A 27258-nucleotide genomic window follows, 5' to 3' on the forward strand; every position below is an offset into this window, starting at 1 on the left:
AGTGGAAAAACAAGTTAAAAAGCAGTGGTCTTCTTAAATTTCAAGGAAAAGAAAACTTGAACCTCAAAATATAGTTGACTAATAGGATTTGTACTTGGGTTTTTAAAACCTTTTCTTCCTCTGTCTTAATCTGCAATTAGATACTGATGAGCTGTCCTCCTAGACTACAGCCAGAACAGCAAACAGACAAAGCAAGCTCACCTTACCTTCACTACAGGGACTGTTGGGCATGGCATTACACTTGCTGGAGAACAGCTGCCACGTAATTGCTATGAAAGCATTTATAAAAGACTAGTTAAAATATTCAAAATATCCCTGAAAGGACTGGGATTATTACCGCACCTATTTTACACATAGGATCCAAAGATCAGAGAAGGTGGATGACCACATAAACACCACGCATAAGGATTATGTCCTGTCAAAGAACAGAGACTTTTCAGTCAAGTATTTTGAGGGCCAAGACCCCTCTCAGCCAAGGCCTTATCTCAAATGTAAACCTGCCTCTCCCTGTGACAGTACAAGTAAATAACCTAGGATCACTACTCTAGTTGCTGTTGGATTGCAGCACAGAAGGAAAGGAAGCTACAGCCAACTTCACACACTTGGCATTAATGCAGACATGCTTACAAAGCTATGCCGATGGATTTCTAATCATGATGGTATTGAGTTTATGAAGTACCAAAAAACTTTTCATTAAGAACAGCTCTGAAGAGGAAACTGTATGTTCCCAGTTCAAAGGAAATCCCGGCATTCCACAATCTGAGCTTCCAGAAGGTTCTACCTCCTTACTTTAAAACAAAACACCACCTAACAGCTTCACAGCTCAAAACCAGAACGGGTCAAGACTAACTCCTCCCTGGCCCCCTTCTCTCCCATCCTTGGAATCAGAAAAGAGCAACTTGGTGAAAAGCTTTTACTAGGAATACACGCATTAATTTCACTGGGAAGGGTTTTAATAACCAAAGCTGTGGGGAGTAACCCACCCATCACCGACAGCAGCGCCACAGGAAAAGCAGCATCTGCAATCAAGCCAAAGGTGCCCATCCCAGTCTCTTCTCCAACTGATTCTGGCTGCCAACACGGACTTCACTCCCCTCCAAGCCTCTCACCTGTCCTTCCTCAGGCATAAGGCTCTTTGCCAAAAATATAAAGATGAAAAACAGTTATAAACATACGCATGATCCCTTCGAGATCTCCTGGGAAGCACATCTGGGATGCTTTCGCCTAGGCTGACGTTCCTGCATCATTAAAATACATGTTACCACATTTAATTCAGGAATGCTTATCTAAAACACACTGTCAGTGTTCTAAGGCAGAAATCTCTGAATTATACACGTATTTTTGAAATCCCTTTAAAGTCATTTAATGAAAATAATAGCCACAAGAGAGCGCTACCACCAAAGGATTCAACCATGTGGAACCGGGAGACTTCAAGCTACTCTGAATAAAAAGAAATAAAAATACATCTATTGTGGTGAGGCAGTCTTATTTGCACATTTAAAAGAAAGCCTCAGACATTTAATTGCTATAGCTGTGATCTTCAGAAGTCAGGAGAGATTCTGGGTGTCTCTGGTTTTGTGCAGGGACTTTGAGACACGTTCATTGTTCTTTCCTTTTGTTTTCAAAGGGAGATTACTCAGCAGGTTTTGGATTTTAGGCACCTTTAAAATGACTCACTCCAAATAAGACACCTGAAATTAACAGGTTGTTTTCTAATAGCACGTGGGGGTTTCTGAACATTTGTAACTCACTAAAACTCGATGCAATGAGCTAAAACAGCAAAACTGTGTTTGTGGCTTTGCTGTTTGTTTTTTGGTCTCCTTGCACTCCCTGAACTCCCTGTACTCCGTTCTCACTTACCTTTCCAAGAAAAGTGCTGACAAATTCTAACAACAAAGCCTATTTTTCTGGAAGCAGCAAATGGAACTGCAGCATTTTTTTTCCCCCGACAAAAAACAGCAGGAGTTCCTGGTTTTGCATTTTCAGCTTCTAGTATCTTATCATAAAAGGAAGTGACTCCCAAAAAGTATCCCTAAAAAAACCTGACCTAGAACCTGAAAACAAAACAATAAAAATATAACCATGTGTTTAACTTAAATATAACCATGTGCTTAACTTAGGGATTTCTAAGGGGAGGGAGGGGCTCTAAAAGACAAAGTAATAAAAGCAACCTATTAATATTCAGATGCCTTAGAATGGCAAATTGAACCAGTATTTTGACAGACAAGCTACTCACAATGTTCTATGATATTGTTATCTGTCCAAATCACTAGAATTTTAGCATATGCTACCTTAAATGCCTATTCTCACCTGCCAACATTCTCACAGAGATCTACACAATTGCCTTTTACCTTCCTCTCATCCATGGCAAGCGTGTAGCATTGCTCTTTGCTTTCTCCTCCCATGTAACCAGTTGGTCTGACTTCCATCTGCCAGTCGCCCTGTGTTTGAAAAGGGAGCAAACAGCAGTTCTGCACTATAGTCACCAGTGCCTCTTTTAAAAGAGGCCATGATGGAAGTAGTATAGTATTACCTTGTCACAGCACAGCAGAGCAGCTCTTTTCCTATCTGACAACATTTTAAGTTAAATTTTACATAAAACAAACAAGAGAGACCTGCAAAATGCTCTGCTTCAGTCTGTGAAAACAAATAAATGCAAATGAGTTATTGCGTCTTTGTGCCCTTAAAGCCTTCAGTCATTAACTTGAGCAAATCAGGATTTCACCACACAGTTTGTTCCAGTTTTCCTTGTACTTCAGCCCAACCGTACAGGCTTGAGCAGGATGGAACAGCGATTTAATTTATAAATAAGATATGCACTGTCGACAATGAGGTATTAAGCTGTACAAAGTTATGACACTATCAATCTTCCTGCTTGCTAAATTCACAATAGACTACCATGATAAAGCTTTCATATTCTAGAACTGTTTTTTCTTGCTCTGCCTTGGGGAACTAGACAGGCACATCTGGATGTATGATACAGAAGTACTGATCTTGAAATTTGTGGTATAAGATACAGAAACACTTTTCCCCCTATCCTTATGTTGTGCATATTCTGCTACCTTTTCACGGTTAGATAGCATTAAACTACTGATGTCATTCTCTTAGCTCAGTTTTTGCCATGATTTATCAGAATCCCTCTAGCGGATAATACAAGTTTTGGGTTTTTTTTTTTAATGAGTATTTACCATCTTGAAGCACCTAAAATGCTTCACATACTGAAAAGAACAGCTATAAACAGTGGTTCCAGCAGGGTTTATGTTCAAATACCTTGGAAATTATCACACTATGTAAGTACAGTGCTAAATAAATTAATCTTTAACATAAATACAAAAAAGTCGTCATTCAGTAGTAACAGTGAATTAAAATGCAGCCTCTGACACAGAAAACACTAACAGCAGCAGCAGGAGTCAAAATACACGGCAGGGGGGTGGGGGTGGGGGGGTTAGGCTGTCTCATGATGACTGAGGTGAAGGATCCGGAGCAAGAAACAGGAAGCAGAGCAGCCTTTGGACACACTCCCTTTGCCCAGGACAGAGTTAGCAAGCACAGCAGCACACAGCTGCCTACACCAGCCCAACATGCTGCCTTCAGCAAGAAGGAACTTGCCGTGTCCTTGGAGCACACGGCCATGGAAACCCTTGTGTTGCTTGTGGCCAGAAACAATGGGTGTGTTTTGCCTCCCAGCCGCTTACCACAATGAGCTTAACCTTCCATAGCTGTCCCAAACCAGCTGAGTTTCCTCAGAAACCACATTCCAAATACCAGCGTTTCCACAGAGGTGTGGTGCATTCCCACACCTATTTCAGCTGTGATTTACCTAACCACGTCCAAGGTGACCCAAAAACTGGAGTGAGGAAAGACAGTTCCTCCAGTCCCAGGGCATTTCAGGAGACAGCCCAGCCTTAGCTCATCTCATTCCTGGTTAAAACACTATAACCACATGATGCAAATTACTGAGCCTCCACAAAGAACAGTGCCACAAGCTGAGATGCTTCAGGTTTTATTTGGGAAAGCTATTTTGCTCTGACAAGTCCTATGCTGGATCAGATTTTGAAGACATTCCCATTCCCCAGAGCACTTTCTTTCCATCAGTTGCCACCCCTGTTTCAGCTGCCCACCAGCCAGCAATGCTGCTCTGTGAGTCAGACCGAAGAACCGACTCTGATTTTGACTGCAACCCCGCAGAAATTTCCCCAAACACTCGCTTTGTCACTGTCCTTCCTCTGCAGTCAGCATGAAGCTGAACTAAATGCATTAAGGGCCGTATAACTCAGCAGTGTGGTAGCTGTGTCTCTGTGCCAGACTTTGTTTCACCAGGTGATCCAGTATTACGCAGATTGAGCAGCAATGACCATAAAATCATGGGCTGCTTGTGTAAAAGATAAAATGCAAATTTGTCCAGTTATTCAGTAACTAAAGCTGCAACACTCTTGCATTCCTGGCCTTCTTTTAAGTGGTCCTGTTTCTGGAGTTAAGGGATGGATTCAGAAATTGTTTGAAAACCTTCTTTTAATCTCTTCAAGTTGGAAGCTGTTACATGTAGTTACTTGACCAAGTAGAGCATAAAATCTCTACACTCAATAAGGTAGGCTACTTGACACTGAAACAAGAAGCAGTCAAGTTCTTAATCTTGTCAGTCATTTAATCTTCAAGAGGTAAAATATGTAGCCTGAAATAAAAATACCACATTAAGAACTGCAGCACACTGAAACAGGAGTATTATTACTACTGAAGCTGCACATGTACATGTCGAAGTTCTTGTTAGTGCCTAAAAACCCCATTGCTCTTAAGTGCTTAAAAGCAACCCCAAACAATTCAATGTTTCAAAACATATGCAATATATACAAAAGCATTTTCCAAATGCAAAGATTTCTGACATAAAAACATTATTTATTTGGTCCTTAATGTATTTTAATGGGGTTACAATTCTGTTTCAGTCAGGAGTCTGCAGAGATCTACAGTATTGTTATACATAATTTCCTCTGCGTGCGCATGTGAAAGCACTATGTGAAATGGGTAAGTCTTCAGACCCCCACATTTTAGAAGGCTCATCAGTTTCCCCCTTTCACACAAGGGGATATATATCACAGTTTCCACCACCTACATTGACATTTACCAGTGAAAAGCAGTTCTAAGAATAAATCCAATGTACCACCTGGTAAAAAGCTATGGTTAAATCCTGTAAGCACTTGTATACTTTTTCATCTTCAGTCATGTGAGTGCTCTCACTAAATTGGATGAGACCAGTCATGCTCAAAATTAACCATTTCAACAAGTGCAAGCAGGACTGAAGAAAAAAAACACCTAAAAACCAGTCATGACTCACAGGTTGTTACCGTCTGATGCATATTCCATTCCACAGAAAAAGCAACATTGCCCAATTTTGGCAATTACTTCACAAAACTGAATAGCATTGCCACAAGTAACCTTCTAAATAGACATACTCAAATTATAGAGGATTTCTTTTACCTACAAGGAAATGTCTATGCCCTTCCTAGTACTCCAAACATTGCCATAAGAGTTGACTTGACAAAACACGGTGACACCTGTTGTATTTTTTGCTTTCCGTTATTCAGGCTTTACAGGCTAGATTTTTTAGATTTGTGAAGAAATAAATTATTAAAGCTGCTATAAGACAAAAACAAGTCAGTCACAAAATGTGTATTGAGGAATTCCTGGCAGTTGTACAAGACAAACATCTAAAACCACGAGACAACAATTTTCTCTTTGAAACCAGGGACAACACAGCACCAGTTGGAGGAATTGAATACTCAAGTGTCTATTAGTGTGCCACTAACAGCATGAATCAAATCACGATAAGGCAACTATGAAACAGGTGAGCTGGGCAGAAAATTAAGAATGAAAGTGCTGTCTAGATGTATACCCCACCAAAAAGACAGCTGGCATGGGAAATATCCGAACACCTGGGTGGTACTGCTAGGGTCACGGTGAAGGGAATGCAGATTCACACTGCTGTTTGTTAAGTGACTGCATCAACAGTTGGGCAACCAGCGAAAATGGTCTTTGTCAGGGCTCTTCCAAGGTATAATTTGGTAAAAATGTAAGATGAAATTGTGTACTCCTCCTTTTATCGCGTCCATTCCTTCCATAAGTAGTGCAGTATCACATAAGCGAAGGAGGAGGAGCACAGTGGAAGCCTGGCCAGCCCCAGGTTTGCTCATGGAGGAGGCACGTGGCATGCCTGAAGGGAGGGGAGCTCCATGCCAGCTGGCCTCCCCTGTAGAGCCCCACTGAGCATGCATGTACAGAGCAGCTTATTTGGTGGTTGTTCTACTAAACACTTGTTCACGGACGGATCCTGCTGGGATTGCTAGGCGCTCCTTAAAACACAGGTTATCCACCCCAAGGGCTCCTGAACCAGGCCTGCAGGTGCTGTGCAGTTCACACAACGTGTTATGCTTGTGCTTATCTGGCTCCTGCCATCCTGTTGTGAGCCATCATAGCTCACCAGCAGCACCAAAGGAGAGAAACGGAGACCGAAGCCTGGTGATGCCCTGTCACATATACTGACACACATGGCTTGCTTCTCTCTTCATCACAAGACCTGGCTGGAAGCAGGGCCTGGCAGGCCATTCTATCTGGCACATATTTAAAACCAGCCATCCCGCTCAGAGCAGAGGAGTGGGCCTACAGCAGCACACTGACCCAGTTCTCAAGTTAATTTGCAAAAAGGGAATTCACCAGCCCAGCCCTTCCACTGAATGCACTCACACAGAAATGCTCAAGCCTTCAACTTTAAAGCTGTGCGCATCTGTTACAAATATGCCCTCCTAAAGTGTGTATCATGAAGATTTGCAGAGGTACACGCTGTTCCTGTTAACTCCAAGAAAAAAGGGTAGTGAGGGGCTATCAAACCTGCCTTCTTTTTACAGCAATGGAATGTGCATGCAGATACAGCCCTGGAAAGCCCTACTGCAGAAAAAAAAAAAAACCCAACAAAAATCTGTTCTTGGTCAGTTAAGGACAAGGTCAATCTTTAGAAAGGAAGAATTATGGCTACTGGGCAGCAAAAGAGAAATCACTTATATTTGTTCTGCTGTAGCAAACACTAGCTCCAGAAGCAATGAAATTGAATTTATCAGCAAAATAGATTTTAATCCTACTCAACAGTGGTACTCCACAAATGCATTGGTTTATTGAGCAATATTTAACCACAGCAGTGGATTAAACATGTACAATATTTGCTTAAAATCTGCAAAACTACATACATTTTTCTACTTGCTTCCTATACTAACTATTTTGGTATCCATAAAACTAGAACTATCAAGTGACCAGACACAAGAGGCAGAACTTGTGGTCCTCCATTGGTATATTTTAACTGTACAGGAAACACAAATCCCTGATGTTCCCAAGTCATCTCACAAACTGATATTGCCAAGTTTCACAGAGTACTCCTGCAGCCACAAGGAGCTACAAAGAGCACAGCTAGCTGCTCCACAAGTCACAGATAGGTTAAGACTGGATCCCCTTGGTGAGTTACACAGTACCTGCTGCAGAAAGGTCACTGGTGGTCTTGAGCATGTTTCCACTCAGAACGTGGCAAAACTTCAGTCATCTTCCATCTGAACACTGTAACCGACTGTCAGATTTTTATTCCCAGATTTCTGTTCAGGTCTCAGGTCTCTGAGGCAATACTGAACACCCTTGGAGCCCTTGTGACGTTCATTAAGCACTCTTGTTCTACTGTGCTTCAATTAAATGGCTGGCTGTCTTCATGAAGTGCCATGCAAATAAAAATTACCCTAACTTTCCATGTCCAGGTGTTTGTAGTTCAGGTAGCACAACATTCACTTCCCTTACTAAGATTTTGCACAGTACATTTCAGCACTCAAATGATGCTTCTGATGGGAAGTGTTTGCTTTCCCTCTCTTTCCCTCCTCAGTCCCTCAGGATACCTCAGCATTGCAAAACCAGCTTGCACTTTGGCCACATAAAGGCACCAAAATCAAATGCTATGGGAAGGAAAAGAAAACACATCCACTCGCATGCATACGTGACGTGCCCAGAACAGCTCCAGAGCTTTAAAGCTTGTTGTCAGGCACTGGTAGTACATGCAGAGCTGGTCAAGTTAAACTGACAGTCCAGCTTCTTGTCATCAGCAGACCCTGAGGGTAAAATTGTCCACGGCTACTTCCTCTCTTGCCCATCTGTTTCTACTGCCACTAACAGATGATTCAATCAGCCAGCAGGACAACCCCACATAACTTCTTAGGGTGGCTCCCAAAGGCCATATAATCCCACCCTCCCTTTAACATTCATAAACCACAAATGGAAGCGTCACCTATGTGTCAATTTTTAACAGTTTAATGTGTCTCATGAATTCAGAGTGAAAAATTATTCCAAAGTTTCATGGACTCGTGGTATACACTTATGTCTAACCTGTGCAAAGGAGAGATTATATTTAATAATGAGAAGGGAATTTACGTTAGAAGTGCATGCAGAACAGCTAAATTATACAGAATACTGTAACCACCTCAGTATCAATACGTACAGCAATTCTACATGTGTATATACAGACATGCACACATCTTTTCAAAACCAAGACATTCACATACAATTCCTGTAAGAAATACCATAAGCAGTTTCCTTTCCCTTTTCCTAAGAAAAGGAATCTACTCAGGAAACAACTCAGAACTACACTGAAGAACTAGCATGTAATTTAGATGTGTTGTTTTGACAAATCCACTTGAGAAAACAACACTAAGCCTCCCAAGTCCTCTTAATCTAAACCCAAGAGTACACCGCACTTGTTCAAGCGTTAATATATGCAAGCTCCTTACACATCATGTTTGTTGTTGAGCCAGTTGCACAGTCCTGATTTGGTTTAGACCACAACTGTGCAACATTTCAAAAAAATTCAGCAAAGCATGCGTGGTGACAGCTAGCACATTTATGCTGAGTATTTAGCACTGCAAGCACTTTTATGTAGAGACCAATGTTATTTTCCCTATGCAAGTCAAGCATCAGGCTCTTTAAAAAAAGAGTGGGTAAAAATAATTTTGTGTAAGCCAGCTACCACTGCTGAACACCAACCCCTTGAGAAACCTTTGCCACAGGCACAAGAGTAATTATTGTGAATGAAATGTTACTCGCTATAGCAAAACTTTTTCACTTAATCTTGGCTGTAGGTACATTAGACTTCTCAACCAAAACCAGCATGCCCTACTGCTTCCCAGGTACAGTCAGTTAGATCAGTATCAGACCAGGATGTGGCATTACTGCATGAAGGAGTGACCCATATGGAGGAATTCTACATGGACACGCTTCTCAGCAGTGACAAGTAAAACCTGATTTTTCTAGATTAATGCTACTGACATTAATAGGAAACAACTTCTCTAATTTTCAGAATAATTTTGTTATAAAACCGTTTTTCCACATCTTGATAGTTTTAAAATAAGTTTGCTTTTCACTTCAGGATGAACCGAGAAAAACAAACCGGGGGGGGGGGGGGAATCAACACAAAACCTAGATCTTGGCTTCCCAAGCTAACTCTCACAGATAGCAAGGATTAAAGCAACGATTCTTTTAATCTTCAGGACTGGGTTGTTGAACTTCAAACTATTTGTCTATTTTGTGCTTCAGATTATCACACTGACACCTACAGGGACTAAAATGTTAAATTAATGCTACAGAGAAGCATCAGTGTTAGACAAAGGACATAGGCAAGCCGACAAAAAGCTGCTACAAGGACTTGCAGCTCAGTACTTGCACCTTATGTGTCACTCAGTGAAAGCGAACTGTCGGACTATCCTCAGTCTCCCCAGGGAACAGTAAGGGTGGATCTAAGTAAGACTGAAATAGTCTAAAAATTCTAAGGCAGCCATTTCAAGATTGCTGTAATTAATTAAAGTGCAGACTGCCTCTGAAAAGTGGCGGTCCTATTCAGCTGAAAACCTACTTCCCCAAGTAATTCTGCAGTCAGAGCAGTTCCCTGATCCAATTCAATCCAGACCTGCAGGAGTGCTTATATAAAGTCTAAACAACTGGTTTACTTAAAGACAGGACTGTTTAAAGCACTCATAAAAATTCAGCCTAAGATTTAGGGCAAACAAAACAAAACAATACTGTTGTTCAAACCATAACTTCTGAAAGAAAGCATGCAACAAGGCTTTTATAAAAACCTGCATCATTTGAACTTCCAACAGGAAAAGAAAAGCTATTTCAGCACACAGACAGCAGTGCATGAGAACAAGCTGGCCAAGAATAAAATGAGACTGGGTGTTAAAAGGTTTCTGACCGTCAAAGGACTGATGTCCTAAGGCAACTTTCCAAGACAAAGAGCAAAGTTGAAAAACCACAGACAAAAACGCTGGCTAATTTCATTCAGTAAGTTTTAGGAAATTTTATCTAATATTCAGGCTTGTCAATGACCCAAAACACTCCTGCCAGTTTTGGGAGCTATGGAAGTCTTCATGAACTTCAGACATTTCCTCCCCCCCCCCCCCCCCCCCCAACAACAGCCACTATTTCAGCATCTTGGCTAAAAGAGCTAGGTTGCTTGTGCCCACTGCACATGTGCTAGGGAAGGGAAAAGAGGAGAGATGAGAAAGGACTGATGAAAATCTATCACCTCTGCACCAAACCGCACACAGGCATGCATAGCAATGGGTTCTGTTGCCTACAGAGAATGGCTACAAATCCCCAGCAGAAAATCGGTGCTTGATGAGCTGTACGAAAGTTCTTCTAAAATCACATGCATGAAGTGCTCATGGATTACAAGAATGGCATAGCTGTGTCTCTCTCGAGGATATTTCAGCATCAAATTTTCTGTCATTTCCAAAGATGGATCAGAATTCACAGATTCTGAGCAAGTTACCACCATGAAATTGAAAAGCACAAAGAAAGAGGGACTCTTTCCACTTGGTCTGAAGCTTTTCATAGTAATTAAGACTAGCTGTCTTGGCAGATTCTTCAATGTCTATAAAACTTCTCAACCCTGAAGTTCTCCCTTTCTGTGACAGAAACAGCTGATGAAACCTCCGCTAACAAAAGTGCTTTTACTGGAATAGCCAGCGCAAGCTGAAACTGCTGAAGATCATGATTTATAATAGCTGCAAATGCATTTTATTAGCTTTAGTGCTACAAAAATTTTGGGATAGCTTCTGTAAGTAGCTGTTGGTAGCTATTGAGGATATAAACTGTCACCTGTGAAAGAGACTCAGTTTCCCATAATTCCTTCTGTCAAAAATGCCCTTCTTAAACCAAAGGTGAAAAGCATGCTTCTGTGACAGTCCTCATTAAGACATCCTCAAACAATGGTTATATTTATAGACTGGATCATCATACCTGTCAAACCCCAATTCTCAGCATTTCTGTTCTGTGATTTTTTTTCTATTTATTTTTAAGTATTCTAACAGAGGCATCCAAAATCCTCTAATGAAAGACTGGTAGGTATAACTTGATAAAAGAAATTCATTAGGAGGCTCTGATTTATCAGAGTAGGAAATTAATGCAAAAAATTTCTTGTTCAAATTTCCTGGTTTGAGGGTTTTTTTAGAAGTTACAAGATTTAACCTACTTTAACATTTATTCACTTTTGTCAAAATTATTTTATGAAACTTATACTTAATTCAAGCTAGTAAAAAAAGTGTGAACCTAGAAGTCGTAAGTCAAAATGACAAAACAAAAAAATTTCCATGACAGAAATGTGTTCTGTTTTGACAAACTGTTTCAGTTTTTCCCCTTCACTAGTAACTGACTGAAAGCAGTCCTTACTGAAACCTTGTAAGAAATACTTCAGACCTCAAATATTTTCACTAAGTGGGGAAAATGCTTTTTCAAATGCTTCCCATGTAACCCACTCCTCACAACACAACTGGCCTGCACAGAAAACACATTAAAAAGAATTGCCCATGTCTGCAAACCAGAGGCAGGGAAGCAGGGAGAGCTGGACGGCCTGTTTCAGGTGCTGCACTTCAGGAGGACAGAAAGGAACAGAGTCCCAACTCACCACATCGCAACAGTATTCACAGAATATACTGCCTTAGTTTTTGCTCTGATTAATGGGCTACCTCTCCCCACATCTTCTTCCATAAAAGGTCTGTGTTTGAGGAGGAGGTAACACCATACAATATGCACATTAATAGCACTGAATGAAAGTCATTATCTTGCCAAGCCTTGGCAAATTTAGTTGCCCAGTGGCTTATAGCCCAGAACATATTTCCAGCTGAACAATACAATCTTACCTTTTTACTACAAGCTTCAGTGTCTTGTGTGAACCTTTCACCAGACAGATTGCTTCTTGTCGGAAGCCAGAGAGGCCCACATCATTGATGCCAACAATTTCATCCCCAGCCAGTAACTTGTCCACAGCTGCAGCTTTGCTCCCATCTTCAATCTGAAGAAAAAGCATATCAAATAGTAGAATTATTGAGGTTGCATAGTGCCACCTTTAAAATAAGTTAATGAGCTTTCAGTATTGGTTTCACACAATAATGAATACAATAATTAACTGCTTAAAGTAATTTAAAAAGAAGGCTCAGGGGACACAGTCTTCCAGTACCGACCTACCACCTCCAGTGGCCTACAAGAAATCTGGAGAAAGACTTTTTACAAGAGCATGTGGGGCCAGAACACAGCGGAATGGGTTCAAGCTGAAAGAGGGTAGATTTAGATTAGATATTAGGAAGAAATTCTTCACTATGAGGGTGGTGAGACACCAGCACAGGTTGCCCAGAGAAGCTGTGGCTGCCACATCCCTGGCAGTGTTCAAGGCCAGGTTGGACGGGGCTTTGAGCAACCTGGTCTAGTGGGGGGTGTCCCTGCCCATGGCAGGGGGGGGTGGAACTAGATGCTCTTTAAGGTCCCTTCCAACCCTAACCTGTTCATGATTCTATGATTCAAAAATGGTGTAAGGAAAGAGTAATGATACAGACACAATTAGAACAGGAAAGAAATGGAAGGGAGGAAGTGTCCTGAGAAAGCAAGAAAACTTGATGGAAATTTGGGAATCAAAAGCATCTGTGATCTCGAGCTGTCTTCAATACTGTACAGGTAATCGTGCTTGCAAACAGAGTTTTGGGCAGGCATTTTAAAATCTAGTTCTCTAGAGAAGGTAACCAACAGTATCAATCATATAGTCAGGCAACTCCAGAAATTTGGCATGCAATGAAACACCCAAGTTCTTCTTAACAAGCTGGTCTAGAAAATAAAGTTATTTTCATCAGGCACTAGGAACTGCCATCTTCTGAGGCACCAAAGTCTATCAACAACAAGATAAATCCAGAGGAAACTTAACTGCACGAATTCTGAAGCTCACAGTACAAGTTTTAGGAACACTCCAGGAACAAAAGTACAACTCAAATAACCTAATAAAAAACCCAATATTTCTTGATGAAAGTACATTAGGATGATCTCATACACCACAGCAATCTCACTGCAAGCAGATAAGAGCTCTCTTTATGCAAGTTCAGGATACATGTTCTCAAAAATCTTCAGACCTGTAAGTCTAAGCCAAAAAGAATACTATGAAAAATGCTTAGCCGTATATCCCATTCTAAAAAGTTCATTATTAATACTAATCAAGCGATTTTATTTCTAGAACTTATCTTAATAGAAACACAGATAATTAAAGACAGAGCAAGTTTCTACATCATTATATATCTAGTTCTCAAGCTATGACCTGCCCTCTGACCCACTTGCATACCATCTGAACATCAAGAATTTACAAGAATACCGAATTATCGCTGCCAGTCTTTAGTGAAGCTGAAAACATGGGAGCAGCACTGGAAATGGCTTATAAGCAAGGAAAGATTTCAATTCAGGGATGTCAAGAGTGGCTGCCATTCAAGGAACTTCTGAGTCAGATCTGAACAAGGAAACAGGCAACCTGAGGCTCATGCATCTCAAGCTTCCTAACAGACTATTGCACGTCTTTCAAGTGTTCAGATGCATGTCTGGGCTACTATTTAGTAAACTGTTTGGAGGTCTGAAGCCCAAGAGGTTAGAAAAGCAGTGAGAAAACATTAATGAAAGTCACAGCTGAATCACTAGAACTGTAGGGAGGAGGTCAAATAGGGTAGAGGGGTAGGAGTATCTTTTAGCACACATTTTACACTCCAAAACGTAGATGCCAACCAGTTGTGGCACTCCGGGCAAGGCACCAACTTGATAATAAACGGTGAGAAGCCCCTGTGCGGTACCACCTAGGCCTGAAGACAAAACCAGGATCTTTTATTTTGTCTTAAAAAAAAACCCAAACCAGTCTCCTAGGGTTTCAAGGAATGTTCATTGTTCCCAGTAAGCATGTTTGTTTTTTCTTCAGGCTGGCAATGCACTGACAGCAGGGAGTATTCCGTTACCCCCTCCGAGTTTTAATTTCAGCAGGGAGACTACACATTCCACAGAGCACAAGCTTTCCAAGAGACTCTGGCTGTCCAAAGCAACATTAAAAAGAAAAAAAAAATATTTACAAAATCAAAACCTAAGCATAAAGCTGAAGCTGTTCTCATTAACCTCAAGTGGCTTTCTTTAACACCTTGCCTCCGTATCAGCTGCAGCCAAGGAGAATAAAAACTACACATCTCTTCACAGTAAAAGTCTCCCTGAGCTGAACAAACCTAAACATAAACCTTTTGTACTCAGATCCCAGAATGGCTGTATGAATGTGATTCCACTTGGCAGTGCGTGTTTAAGTGGAAATGGGAAAGTTTAGTTAGACAGGAAAAATACAATTTCTTCAGTTACACTAGAAGTACTTATGTCATGACTGAAAAAAGGCATTAGGCTTTGCACGCATGTAAGAAACACAGCCAAAAAATCCACGAGGTAAAGACCTCTTCAAAAACATGCTTCCTCTGCTCAAACTTGGACAGTCTGTTCCAGCTTCTCTCTCAGGTTTTCTCTTTTCCTGTTTACTAGTTTTACCATTTATTGTTTTTATTTATTCACCCCTTGAGAAACTTGCCATCTCATCAGACCTCCACTGGAAGGAAAAAACCAAAACACCAAAACCAATAAATATTTTAGAACTAGCAAATACACTTGAAAATTTCACAACTATTCTACACATTTCAACCAAAAATGTATTTCACATACCCACCTACAGAGTCAGCTATGCTGTGCTCAGGATTTAAGCCCTAGTTTCAAGCCCATATTATTTATATAAATAGCACGCATTTCTTTCTGAATTTCAGGTGCCCTTAAAAAACTAGGTAAATAGCTGAAAATGAAGCCTTGAAAATGGAGAAGGTCATTTTAATATGAAGTCCTCCAAGAACAGTCAGTAAGAAGAGATCTACTTCAGTCGCTGTCAGCAGGCCGATGTGACTGGACATAACCCTGAACAACGCCTCTGGATCAGTCTGTAGTACTTGCAGGAACTGAACTCCCATAAAGTATACATCTTAACATTTTTATAGCAATAGCAGGAATCAGAAGGCACATAAAATAAAAACTATCAACACCACATTTTCTTATAAATGGCGGACATAAGCTTTTCAAAAGACAAGTATACTTAACACTGCCTACCATGAATAAGCGAAGAGTTCTAGAAATGCCCTCAAACCATGATTCCAATACGTATTAAAAAATCATACCCCTTTTACTATGAGAGTAAACACCATGACTTCCTACCCTTGGCAGGGATGTTGATATTGCTACCAAGAAAATGTGTTTCCAAAAGGAGATGAAAAGGATGTTTGTTGACAAAAAGCATCTGTTTTGACAGTCTCCAGCTCTCACCCTGCTGTCCCCGATGACCCCCCATGGCCAAGAGCAAAGCCAAACTTTGGGATTCTTATATCACAGAGGATTGGAGCCACAGACTTCTGCCGCCACAATGGTATCTACATTAATCGTCATGTCTTCCAAAATTTATTTTTGCTTATAAAATATCATATCCACAAAACAGGAAGAGACACTTATACAAGATGCAGATGTAGATAACAGGATAAAAAAGTATGTGATTTTAAAAACAACACATATGTAACTCTGGTATGTGAAATTCTTCCTGTGAAAAGGAGAGAACTTTGAAATGGAGGAAGAGCTGAACCATGGAGAAAAGCCCAGCAGCTAAATACACAAACACATTCAAAGGATGCTTTCAAGTCTGTATGCCCAGTGTTGGTCATACACGAGGAAAGGAAAATAATGGCCTATACCTGCAGCTTTAAAATGCTGCAGTGTTGACGGTGAGCACCATTTCTAGAATGTGACCCCTTCACTCTTGAGTTTATCAGGTCTGACACTTTACTTGAAATACCCACATTCCTCTATAGGCACCTGTATAAACAAGGAGGAGACAGGTTGGGGAAATGCCCTGTCACAGGAGAGATCTAGTTTTGTTTACAATGACGACAGTTTCTTGTCCCTGCTCTCTTTGGACAGCTTTGGGAGACAAACACAGGAAAAAACAGCGCCATTTATCAGCATTTTGTTATCAGCCATGAAGCTATTTTATCGTAATTCACTTCTTGTACAGCCAAAAAATAATTCTGGCTGTTTGTCTTATGAGCACCTATTACGAATTTATTCAAAACACTAACAATCTGAGATCCTCAGAACAAGCAAAATGCAGGAAGCGTTAATTATCTTGATTTGCACAAAGTTAAAGCACAGCAGAAATGCCTTTACACTTCAAGCCTGGCATTTGCATAACTTTGAGGAACCAACATCCAAGCCACAGAAACTCTGAACAGGCAAGAAACCCACCTTGGCCACCTGCCCTTTCAAAGCGTCCCCCATCATGCTGCGCCAACAGTGAGCTGTCAGGCTGGCAGGAGCCCTTCCTTCTGTCAACAGCTGGTTCTTAAAAAACCAATCTTTTAAAGGGTAGAGTTTAACAGTAAGATGGAGTCTACCATGGCCCCTTCTAATTGCTCTTTATCTGTTGTATTTAAACATTTGGATGCATGACTAGCAATGTTTTTTGTTGTTGTTTTGGGGTTTTGTTTTAAAGAAAGCATCCTATTTTGAAAAGGTACCTCTTGCTACAGTCCTTCAAGTATTTATTCCATTTTTATAATTGTGTTCATTCTACTGTTTTGATTAAAGGCTTGCAGTCACTGCCACTAGGCCATTTCTGTGGAGGATTTATTTCAGCTATAAAAATTTGACTTGAGGCCGAAAGCTAACTGCAGAGTTCCTCAAACCAAAGTGCTTTGCAAGTATGGCAAAACACCCATCATTTTCCTTTTTAAAAATTAATACATATACGTAAACTGATTAATACTTTATTTCAGCCTACATTCAAAACAGTACCTACTAGTCGCCTGTGAGAAGACCTTTCTGATCATAAATCAGTTACTATTTCTAAGAGGATACTGTTGTTGTATCTTAGACTATTTGTATCACAGGGCCATTGTGAGGTCAGCAAATTAAGGACCAATTGAAGGATTTGAAGTTAAAAATTGAACAAATCTTCTCCTCCAGAAACCAACGATAATTTCCAGATGAAAAGTATCAGGAAGAGAGACTTAAAGTAGATTTGTAGGTTTTTAAAAATAAACATCTGTCACTCTGATTTAAACTGTTTTTCAAAGTGAATCCATTGTTTCAGCCATAGAAGCTGGAAACATTTCATCCCCACTGAACACTTGTACTAGAATTAAAAACCAGCAACAAACAACAAAAACCAACCAACCAAAAAAATCCCAAACACACCACCTCGATGCTTTGAAAGTATAGATGTAATGCATCAGGAAAAGCAAGGTGGTGCTGCTTAGTGTCAGGGATGGATTTTTGCTATTAGTACCTAAGCTTTGACAGAACATTTTACAACTTCTAAATAAAATTTGATTTTTCCAACACTGTCCGGTTTACCACAGTAGCATTTAGAAGCATATCCAGAGCTTTTCAGCCTGCATAACCCACATCAGCAGGCCTGTGGGCCTGCTGATCAACTCCATAGAGTAACTGAACAGCTACAAACTGTAGTTTTTGGGGCTCTTTCTATGCAAGACCCCTTCAGGGTAGCACAAGTGAGTCACAGAAGCTTCCTAGCCCTTACAGTCCTGACAACCCCAGGCTGGAATCCAGGCAAGAGCAAAACAAAAATGGACCCTAGAGTTAAGAGTAAGGCCAAGACAAGAGTGGAAGAGGAAGTCATTGCAAGCAGACGCAGTGGAAGAAGCCAGCTGTTGTGGTCTTGATCCTGGGGAACCCCAGTCCCTCCCTCACACCAGTGTAACATATTCAAAGCATAGCTCAAGTTTTGATTTTTTTTCCTAGCACCTCATCAATATCTAGGTATTTTCCTGCTGCTGCTATTTAGTATAGCATTCCTCCAGACAAGCTGCACATTTCTTACTCAAGAATTACTGAGAAATAACTCCCATTTACTTTTACCCAAGAGTCTGGTTTTGCATTTCACAGCAGCTAATGGCATTCAAACCCAGAGGAACCCATCTTGCACTGCTTTTAAACAAGCCTTCCTATCTTTTCTCCAAAATGACAAAACAACCTGCATATGAAAGTAGCACATACGTGTACTACGAAAAAGAAAAAAAAAATTAAATATAGCCAGAAGGCCAAAAGAGAACTTCTTTCTCTATGTGCAGTTTACTTATTTTAACACACCTCCTACCAGAGAAGTTTGCTGAAAGGGTTAGCTTATCCATGTTTGCTTGTGCAAGTTTACTTATGGATGATTATATATATAGGTTGTTTATATATGTAATCTCTACGGTTAACATTAAGCATTTTTTATAGATCTACATTTTTGTACTTTCAACTACTATGAACCATGATAAGAATGGTTACAAAAAGAGTGGTTATGCATAGAAACAACTCACATTTTATCTTTTCAAACTGATAACAGGAACAGACTTCCAAGAGGAAAAATACGACCTGACAATGTAATCTTTACGATCATAAGGTTCAAGGCTTTTTACTTTGCCACTACCTTACACTTTCAACAAGGTTGGCTTATCTTTCGGCCTTCCTGTCCATCCCAGGAAAATAATGTCACAGTTTGCCAATGTGCCCTTGACAATAACATACTGAATGCAATCCAACAGCCTGTAAAAGCTCTTCTCCATCAGGGAAAGGGTAGGACTTACTGACAAATTAAAGAAAAAAAAAAAAAATACAGGAGCATGTCTGTCATGTAGATACGCTGTGCATTAATTACAAGGAAAAGTCAAGTTTCATCAACTTATAGTTTGTTTGTGAAGAATTCTGTCACGCCTCCAAAACAGACATTGAAAGACCAAGTAGATAGCAATAGAATACTTATTGAAAATAAATTTCACCTATTTTATTCGGTCAATCATCTATGCCTATGTCTATAGACTGCTGAGGCTCCCAGAAAAAAAGCAACACTTCCAGACACAGGTAGCACTGATTAAGAACCAGCAACAGGAGCTTCATTGCCTGTTAATTTCAAAAAGCACCGTGATGGGTCTGCCAAAAGCCACAGGAATTTTAGAAATGGCATCAGGCTTCCATTTGAAATACTTTCCCTTGAGCAGCCCATCTTTAACATGATACAACAAAATCACACTGAGTTATAGTCAAGCCTGCTATTTGGGACCTTCCATTTCTGTCATAGTAGAGATGCTTGTTTTCAGGCAGTAAGAAAATAGAACATTCCCCAATAATTCTTAAAAGAATATCCTTATCAACTCCTGAAAACTTGATTTTAACACAAACGTAAAAGTAATTTTAAATAGTTACTGCTGCAATATTCATTTGAGAACTCACTGCTACATAGTTGAGCAAGCAGAACATAACATTACATGTCTAAGCAACAATCCAGTAGACCTAGCATTAATGAATGACCTGCTCTCATAATAATGGATGGCAATTTCTTCAACAAGATTTCCCCTTTGCAGTATTACTCAGCTTTAAAGAGAAAAGTATCACTAAGGTGCTGAATTTTAAAACACATCTTACTTGTTCATTCCCTTATCCATTCCTCTGAGGAAAAAAAAAGAAAAAGAAAATGAAAAAAAAAAAAAAAAAAACAACACACCACCCAAAAAACTCCCCCACTTCCAAAGAGAGGTCAGGCTCCTCCTAAAATTTGAGTGGTTTAAAATTTGACATCAGACTTAGTTCTCCACATTAACTTTTGTTCCCTGTTCAGAGTTGATATTCAGACTCACAAAGCATCCAAATTACAGACTGAAGCCTGCCTTTGCCACTATCTTCCTCAACAACTTAATATTTAAAGAAAAGTTCAAACAAGACTCCTCTCCTCCCCCACTCCGGTGATAAAATAGGCAACAAACCCTAAAGCTGTCTTAATTCATCATTATATAAATTATATAACCCCCTTTACTATAAGTATGTAGTACTTCACACTGAATAGATGCGGCTGAATCTGTCGCCACTCTAGCAAACCCATGTTTCTGCTGTACACTCTGTGTGTAATTTCAATTCCCCTTTCAAAAAGCAATAAAAACTCGGAAGCTAGAGAGATGACCCTCAAGAAAACAAAAATGCTTATTGTTACAGAAACCAAGGTCTGAGTAACCTTGCCCTTAGTTCCTCCTCTGTTCTTGTTTATTAGTGTCCCAGTAGACAGTTTCACCTACTCCACTTTCTCCCAGAATTCAAAAGGATGAAGAAAGCAAATGCTAAATACAGCATTAAATATATTTTTCTAGGGCAGGAACTGCAATACATTTGCTTCTAAAATTATCAAACAAGGTTCACAAAGCAAGCTGCAGAAAGGACTGCATGGCAGTTTCTGCCCAAACTATTCTACCTTTTCAGCTTGCAGGATCTCAGCTGACTGGTATGGTAAGACATCAGGAACCACCCTTACAGAGACAGACTGCTAATACAATGTAAATCTCTCATGTTGCTTCAATAATAAAAGCATGCCAATAAAAAGTCTACCCAATGATTTTTATGCAGTCTATTGACAAGATTAAATAGTACTCATCTAAGCAGCGCATGAAACACTCACGCAACTAGAATTAAGCACCAACATCTTAAATCTGTTCTGAGTAATGAACTTGAAAAGAGCAAATTCCAGTTCTGTGGAGAGGGTCTAGTTTATAGCTATTTATACCCCTAGGCATCATTAACATTATGGTATCCTGCCCTTTTCCCCCTAACTGTCAGTACTCTGTTGCCCCTGCTTAATAATTCAGATTAAACATAAATAAAGTTTTATTAAAAAAAAATTCCTTTTTTCTAAACAGATCTGGGTTTTCAAAATTTCAGGTACTTCATATTGTGCACTTGTTCTATATACTATTCCTTACAACTCCATTACTTAATGTCATCACAGCACATTAGAATAATTCCCTTCCTCATGAAAAATTTACCATAGGAATTAGATATGCGAGCATTTTTGGCATCTCTGTGTCTTGCCACCTTTTCTCTACTTTAAATGTCTAATTCTTCCTAGGATTGATGAGAGGTAATTAAGTAATAAGATAATTATACTAGGTCATGTAATTCATACTCACATGACAAAGGTTACCTTTTTCTTAAGAAATTACAGGATTGTGCTATGACTTAGCAACTAATGCACTAAAATCGCCTGGATTAAAATAATGGAAATTTACACAAAACATACAGATAGGAGCTTCAAAAAGCTGCACGGATTTAGTAGTAAATGGTGATGCAGCACAGGAGAATTCTTATACCCTGAAATCAGAGTGAGCCTACTACTCTAAATGGACATTTTCCAAATTGGCTTTCCATTAGTACCTCATTTTCAAAAGCTTCACTGTATAACACATGTTGCAGACATAATCAGCTCTAAGAGCAGGCACATTACTCCAACGGCTTAAAACAAAAGTTTTAAAGAAACATCAAAACATTACACACACAATTAACTGCTTTTCCTGACTAAGAAAGCAGTATTTAATTATGACAAAACTACTCAGTTTGACAAACATCTGTATTTGTTTGGCAGAAGTGTCATATGTGCAGACGCACTTACTAAAAAGACACATCCTGTTCAGGCAGCACAAGTCACAACTCCACCAGGCAGCACTTGCTCAAGTATGAGTGGAATTTCGGGGAAGAATGTTTGCACGATAATTCTTGCACAACAGGAGAAAATTTGTTATTGTATTTATATTTTCCCACATTGGTGGACAGACCACTGCCCTGTTGCGCAGGTCAACATAGGTATGGCTTACGTCTCCCACTGCTGCCTAGGCTGGTGAACACGAACGCTCCTTAGAATCATGTAGTCTAGCAGTATGCAACCATACTAATGAAAAATTCATGTCTTAGCACATCAGCTTAGGATGTCAGCGTTGCCAGGAGGTTGACTGTTCTGAATACTGTACTGCATAGGAGATTCTGAAATTGCACATCTTGATAACTGGAAGACCATTAAAGACTGCTTGTACTGATGTTCTGAAATTAATCTGTAGCACAGTTAAGGAAACTGAGTATTCTGTGGAACTCACAAGATACTGTCTGTATTATTTATGAACACCACGAAGCAGCTGTTTTCCTTTGAGACAAGACAGGTCTTTAAAGGCTACCACTGAAGTATGCAAGAGCTGGGAGCAAAGCAGTATTTTAGCCCACTGTTTGATACTCCTGACAATTTCCCACAGGCATATTCTTATGACCATCTTCAGAGAAAAGCAATCTCACCTTTTGGAGAGTCTACCTGCTGTAGGCAGTACTTACATTCAAAACTTGCCTTTCATTCTCAAGCCTGTCACCACAACCTGCCTTCCCCCAAAAGCATATTCTGAGCAGAGACCTGATTCTTCAAATGGAGAAGTGCAAAGGATTACCTAGACAAAAAGCTGGAATTTTATTTTATGTGTAAGATCTATGCATGTAGGCTGAGATTCAGTCACAAAGGAGGAATATTTTTGGAAACACCAACTTGGAGGTTGAAATTTCAAAGCAAATCTTAAACTCTTCCTGCAAAGATCATAAGGTCACAAAGTATAACAGGATTTAGCTACACAATGAGCTCAACAAGAACCTCCAAAATCACTAAAAATTACAAAGAAACAGTTTATTCTTCTGAATGATATTCAGATATTTAAACTGCATACTTCATTACAACAGCTACATGCTGCAAAATTTTGTTTGCACTGTATTTAAATGCTCTCAAATTCAGTAATTTTTATATTCTAAATTTTAGGGAAACCTTTTATTAAGATTTTATTTATGAAGGTAAAAAAAGTTGAAGGTTTGACTAAATCAGCAACTGGAAAGCCTTATGCTTTCCAAATGAAACAGGCAACAGGTTTCTGCATCATTTATTTTGGGGAAAGAGGCTGAATAGTCTTCTGCGGTGTAACTTGATATTTTGTGATTCAGGAAACCACAGTATCTGGTGAGGATTCTGTTATACAGCTAAGACTATGATCATCATTACATTAGTTGCATCACAAACTCACAGAATCATAGAATACAATAGTTTGGGTTGGAAGGGACCTTCAAACGTTGTCTAGTCCAACCTCCCTGCAATGAGCAGGGATGTGAGGATGCAAAAATTATTTTTGTGGGTTTTTTTAAATAAAAGCTGCATTTAGAGGCATGTAATTCCAGTAACACTTTTGTTTCTGAAGATACCTTCCACATTTTCTTCATGCCTGCCATCATTCTTGATTACCGACTGTGCAGGCTTAGATTTCACTGGTACACAGCTACCTGCACGGCTGTACCACACCACTTCTAGAAACCTGGTGAATGTCTTGCATTCTTAGGTAAATACATCATCCAACTGGTTGTCTATCATTTCCCAGCTGAATCTTAAAACCTATAGCTGAAGCTTAGTTCAGGCTGTACATTAGTCTTATACAATCTTTCCAATAAGGCAGTTTGAAGCCTTTTAATACCAAAGTCTGTTTCTCAAAATAGCCTCAAAATTTGTCTGAACGAATTCATTTTTACCAACCAGTAAATCCTTCCTGGAATTCCTCATAGTTGCGCGAAGAATAAGTGGGTGCACTTTAAGACGCTGAAAAAGAGTGGTAATCACCAGGTGGCTCTGTCTCTCAGTAGTTATGCTGAGGAGTAGGCTGCAGCTGAATAGATTTGGGTTTTAGGTGACGGAGTATCTCCCATTCTTTAAATGCTAATGGAAACAGATTTTGATCTTAACTTACAAGGAAGGGGCTTTGGAAAGGATGTTGTTGCAGCCAAACATCCGACATATGTGGCATATTCATAGAGAAGAGTTAATTGCTGGTTTCCCCCTGCTTCCCTAAGTATTTATGCATTTTATGTTTCTCATTATAGACATGAATACCAAGAGCTGAAATCTGTACCTCAACCTGCCCACTCAACCTCTCCCCAAAAACCACCATAGTCATGGTCTGCAAAAGAGAAGAAAAAAAAAAAATAAAAAGAGGGGAGGGAAAAAAAGAAATAAATCACATTCTCTTTGTATTCTCAACCCAGCCCTACCAGCCGGGGGCTGCTTCTGCACTGCAGTTGAGGAGCATAACTGGGTGCTGGGACATTGTGAACTGGTGGTTAGGGCAGTCTCCCAGCCGTAGGAGGTGTGAGTTCAAACTACCCCAAGCAGAGGAAGAAACATCACCCATTTTCTAGACAACCATCCCAACATTTGGATAGAACATAAAAGACTAGCAAGCACGACTTCTGCTGCTGCATAGCTTGCCTTTGTTTTAAAAGGAAACTAATTAGTAATCTCCAACTCAGAAACATTAAGGAAAAAAGAAAGGGGTGGGGAGGGAACAAACAGGAGCTCACCCTAAGCTTGTGATTTGTGAATCTGCTTTGCTACTGCAGTCCTGACTCCCTTTTTGAATGGAAAGAGGAGAATTCAGGTTATTTCTCTGTTTAGATGTTCATGTTGGGATACTTCTTTAAGTACTTTCCTGCTTAACACAGGGAGGTTTCTGGATTACCTGTTTCAAGCACTTAATTACTACAAACTGCATATGGACTTTGAGAGGTAAACATCAGACACTGTGATGACCAATGTGTAAGCCTCCAGAGTTTTTTGTTTGGCCCAGCTATGAACCTGAAGACTGGTTAATTAATTTTTTAAATATTTGCCATTATAGCTTTTGAAGATGAACCTTGCTATTTTTTGCCAAGAACTGTAATTCTCCTTTGAACAAGCACAACAAATGGTATACCTAAAAGTAGATTTGGAGCTTTTGCTTATTTAATATTAAAAGGGTGCGTTATTACTACAGAGCAAAGTTGAAAGCTATGGAAAATAAGAATGATTGCAAGCCTCTTGCTACAGACACCAGTACAAACCCACTGGTTTTTTTATTGGACAGTTATCCCCATGCTTCCTGTGTTGTTGTTAGTTTCTCTACCACAAGAATAGCTAAGGACTACGAGAAGCCTCAGTTCAGGTCTTAGTTCCTCCTGCTTACATACATCTAGTGTTTCAGAAACATGGGTCTGTACCTTCAAATGCACGTTGGCGAGAGAAAAACGCCACACAGACACACCAGAAAGACATGCAGCTATGTGAATCTGGAGGACAGTTGTACTGGCGTCCTTGGGTTTTGTCCTTGTCTCTAGAGGTGCAGATGTGCCTTCTGAGAGTACATCCCAAAACTCTCAGCTTTCTCTCAGTAAGGTGAACAATACTCTTCACTTGTAGTGAACTATGGAGAAAACCACATTTGTTCTTTCCAAGACAGAGAGAGAGGCTAGCAGTAGTCCATTCAAGTTGGTCTGGATCAGTACCACACAGCAGATATTAGCAGTATTGTGCCAATGTGGGCTGTGGTTGATGCCTCTTTTTGAGCCACTCTGAGGAAAGAACTGCAGCTTTTTAAATTGGGGGGTTTCCACAGCATGAGTGAGACTGAAGTGCAGGAAGTTAGATAACTGTGCAATAAAAGACCTAAAATCCCCATTTCATTATTTGAGGAAAGCTGCAGGGACTCCTGGCTGTGTTCACATACTTTATTTTCCAAGCTGTATGAAGTAACCGTAAGACAAAAAAAATCATGAAGCTTTCTCAAGTGTATGGACATTACTAGTTAAAGCAAGTATAGTATCTACTATACAGTACCTTCTTACTTGCTTTATTTTCTAGGCCGCTAGTTTAATGCTCCTGTACAGAAAAGCAGAAATCTTACTGTGATATATAAGCTATTTACATGAAGCAGAGAGACTGGCTGGCTACATAAAGGATTTCAGAACTATGTAACAGTTATCAGTCATATGTCTTTCCTTGTCTGGCCATCATCCAGTTTAAGTTTACAAATAAAATCTGACTGCATTTTTCAAGTTGTCATCCAAACCACAAGTTTTTGTCTTCTACTTATAGTTCTCTCATTACAAATACCAATTCCTCTCTTCTCCTTCCCTTACCAGTTATCTACTGTAGTTATTACTTGTATTTCAAGACTCTTTCAAAATCTGAATTAACATTCTGAAAGCATTATCTTTTTAGTACACGCCCTTTGAATTCTTCACTGTTTTCCTGTTTGTGTTTTAGAACTCCTTTTGTACAGTGCTTCTTCCATGAAGTTTAAAGGCTGTGATCCAGAGAAATATCCATATACTATTTCTGGAATACTGCTGTACTTCATTTCATATTGGGAGTATCGTATTACCCGCTCATCAGTGAGGCACAAAATGCAAAAGTACAGGCCTCTCAATTGGTTTCATTATTAATTAACACCAGTGATTGAAGCACTTCTGGGGTCCAATACACAGCTATGTTTGTATAGTAACTTACTAGGAATAACACAAAAAGAGAGAATGTCTACAAAGAGTATTCGTTCTGCTTCAAAAGTTCACCCTTTCAATCCTACTTGGCATAGCCATTACAGTGTGGATTGCATTAAAGGCTACTAGTTTTCCCCATTCATTACTTCACTGTAAACAAATCTCCAGAGGAACAGAGGCAGCATAAACTCTATTACACATGCAAAGTTCTCTACAATGATCTTCTAAAGATACAGGACCAGACAGTCTGCTGCCACAGAGCCAGCAAGATCATCTAACATCAGAACTATAGCTGCCTATCTCAGTATCAATTTTCCAAGAAGTTAGCACAAGACAGTGAACTGGTAAATTGGTATACTTGATGCAATGATTTACTCACTAAAATAGCTTAAAGCTGTAAAAATGGAATTTTAAAAAGTCTCCTACAAACAGGAAATTTAAAGTTCAAAGCTTAATAGAAACATTGCCTACTTTACACTAAACCAAATGTGCATTTGCAGGATTCTTACAGCCTGCCTGTCAAATGCAAACAAGGAAAAACTGGCAGAGTTTGAGAATTGTGCAACTTAATAAAAAATGGCCTTATGATAAGGAACACAAGCCTCCTTCTCCTAATAGTGTTATTAACTGGTAATGCTGTCCCTCTGGCTGGCATTAGGTTGCACCTCTGCCTTTCATTCTTCT

The 27258-nt window shown here is 39.8% G+C and overlaps 1 protein-coding gene across 2 annotated transcripts in view; it reads right to left on the bottom strand.

Moving 5' to 3' along the window:
* Window positions 1-27258, bottom strand: part of SHROOM2 (shroom family member 2) — a 130300-nt gene that overhangs the window by 66731 nt on the left and 36311 nt on the right. Inside the window, exon 2 of one of the 2 annotated variants that reach the window (XM_065677471.1) lies at window positions 12210-12361. In XM_065677471.1, the coding sequence (XP_065533543.1) occupies window positions 12210-12361 (152 nt within the window). Of the gene's footprint in view, window positions 1-2351; window positions 2571-12209; window positions 12362-27258 lie in introns of those variants that run through there. The other variant, XM_065677472.1, reaches the window with a different exon arrangement.

The sequence above is a fragment of the Lathamus discolor genome, chromosome 4 (genome assembly GCF_037157495.1).
Source record: "Lathamus discolor isolate bLatDis1 chromosome 4, bLatDis1.hap1, whole genome shotgun sequence".
NCBI lineage: Eukaryota > Metazoa > Chordata > Aves > Psittaciformes > Psittacidae > Lathamus > Lathamus discolor.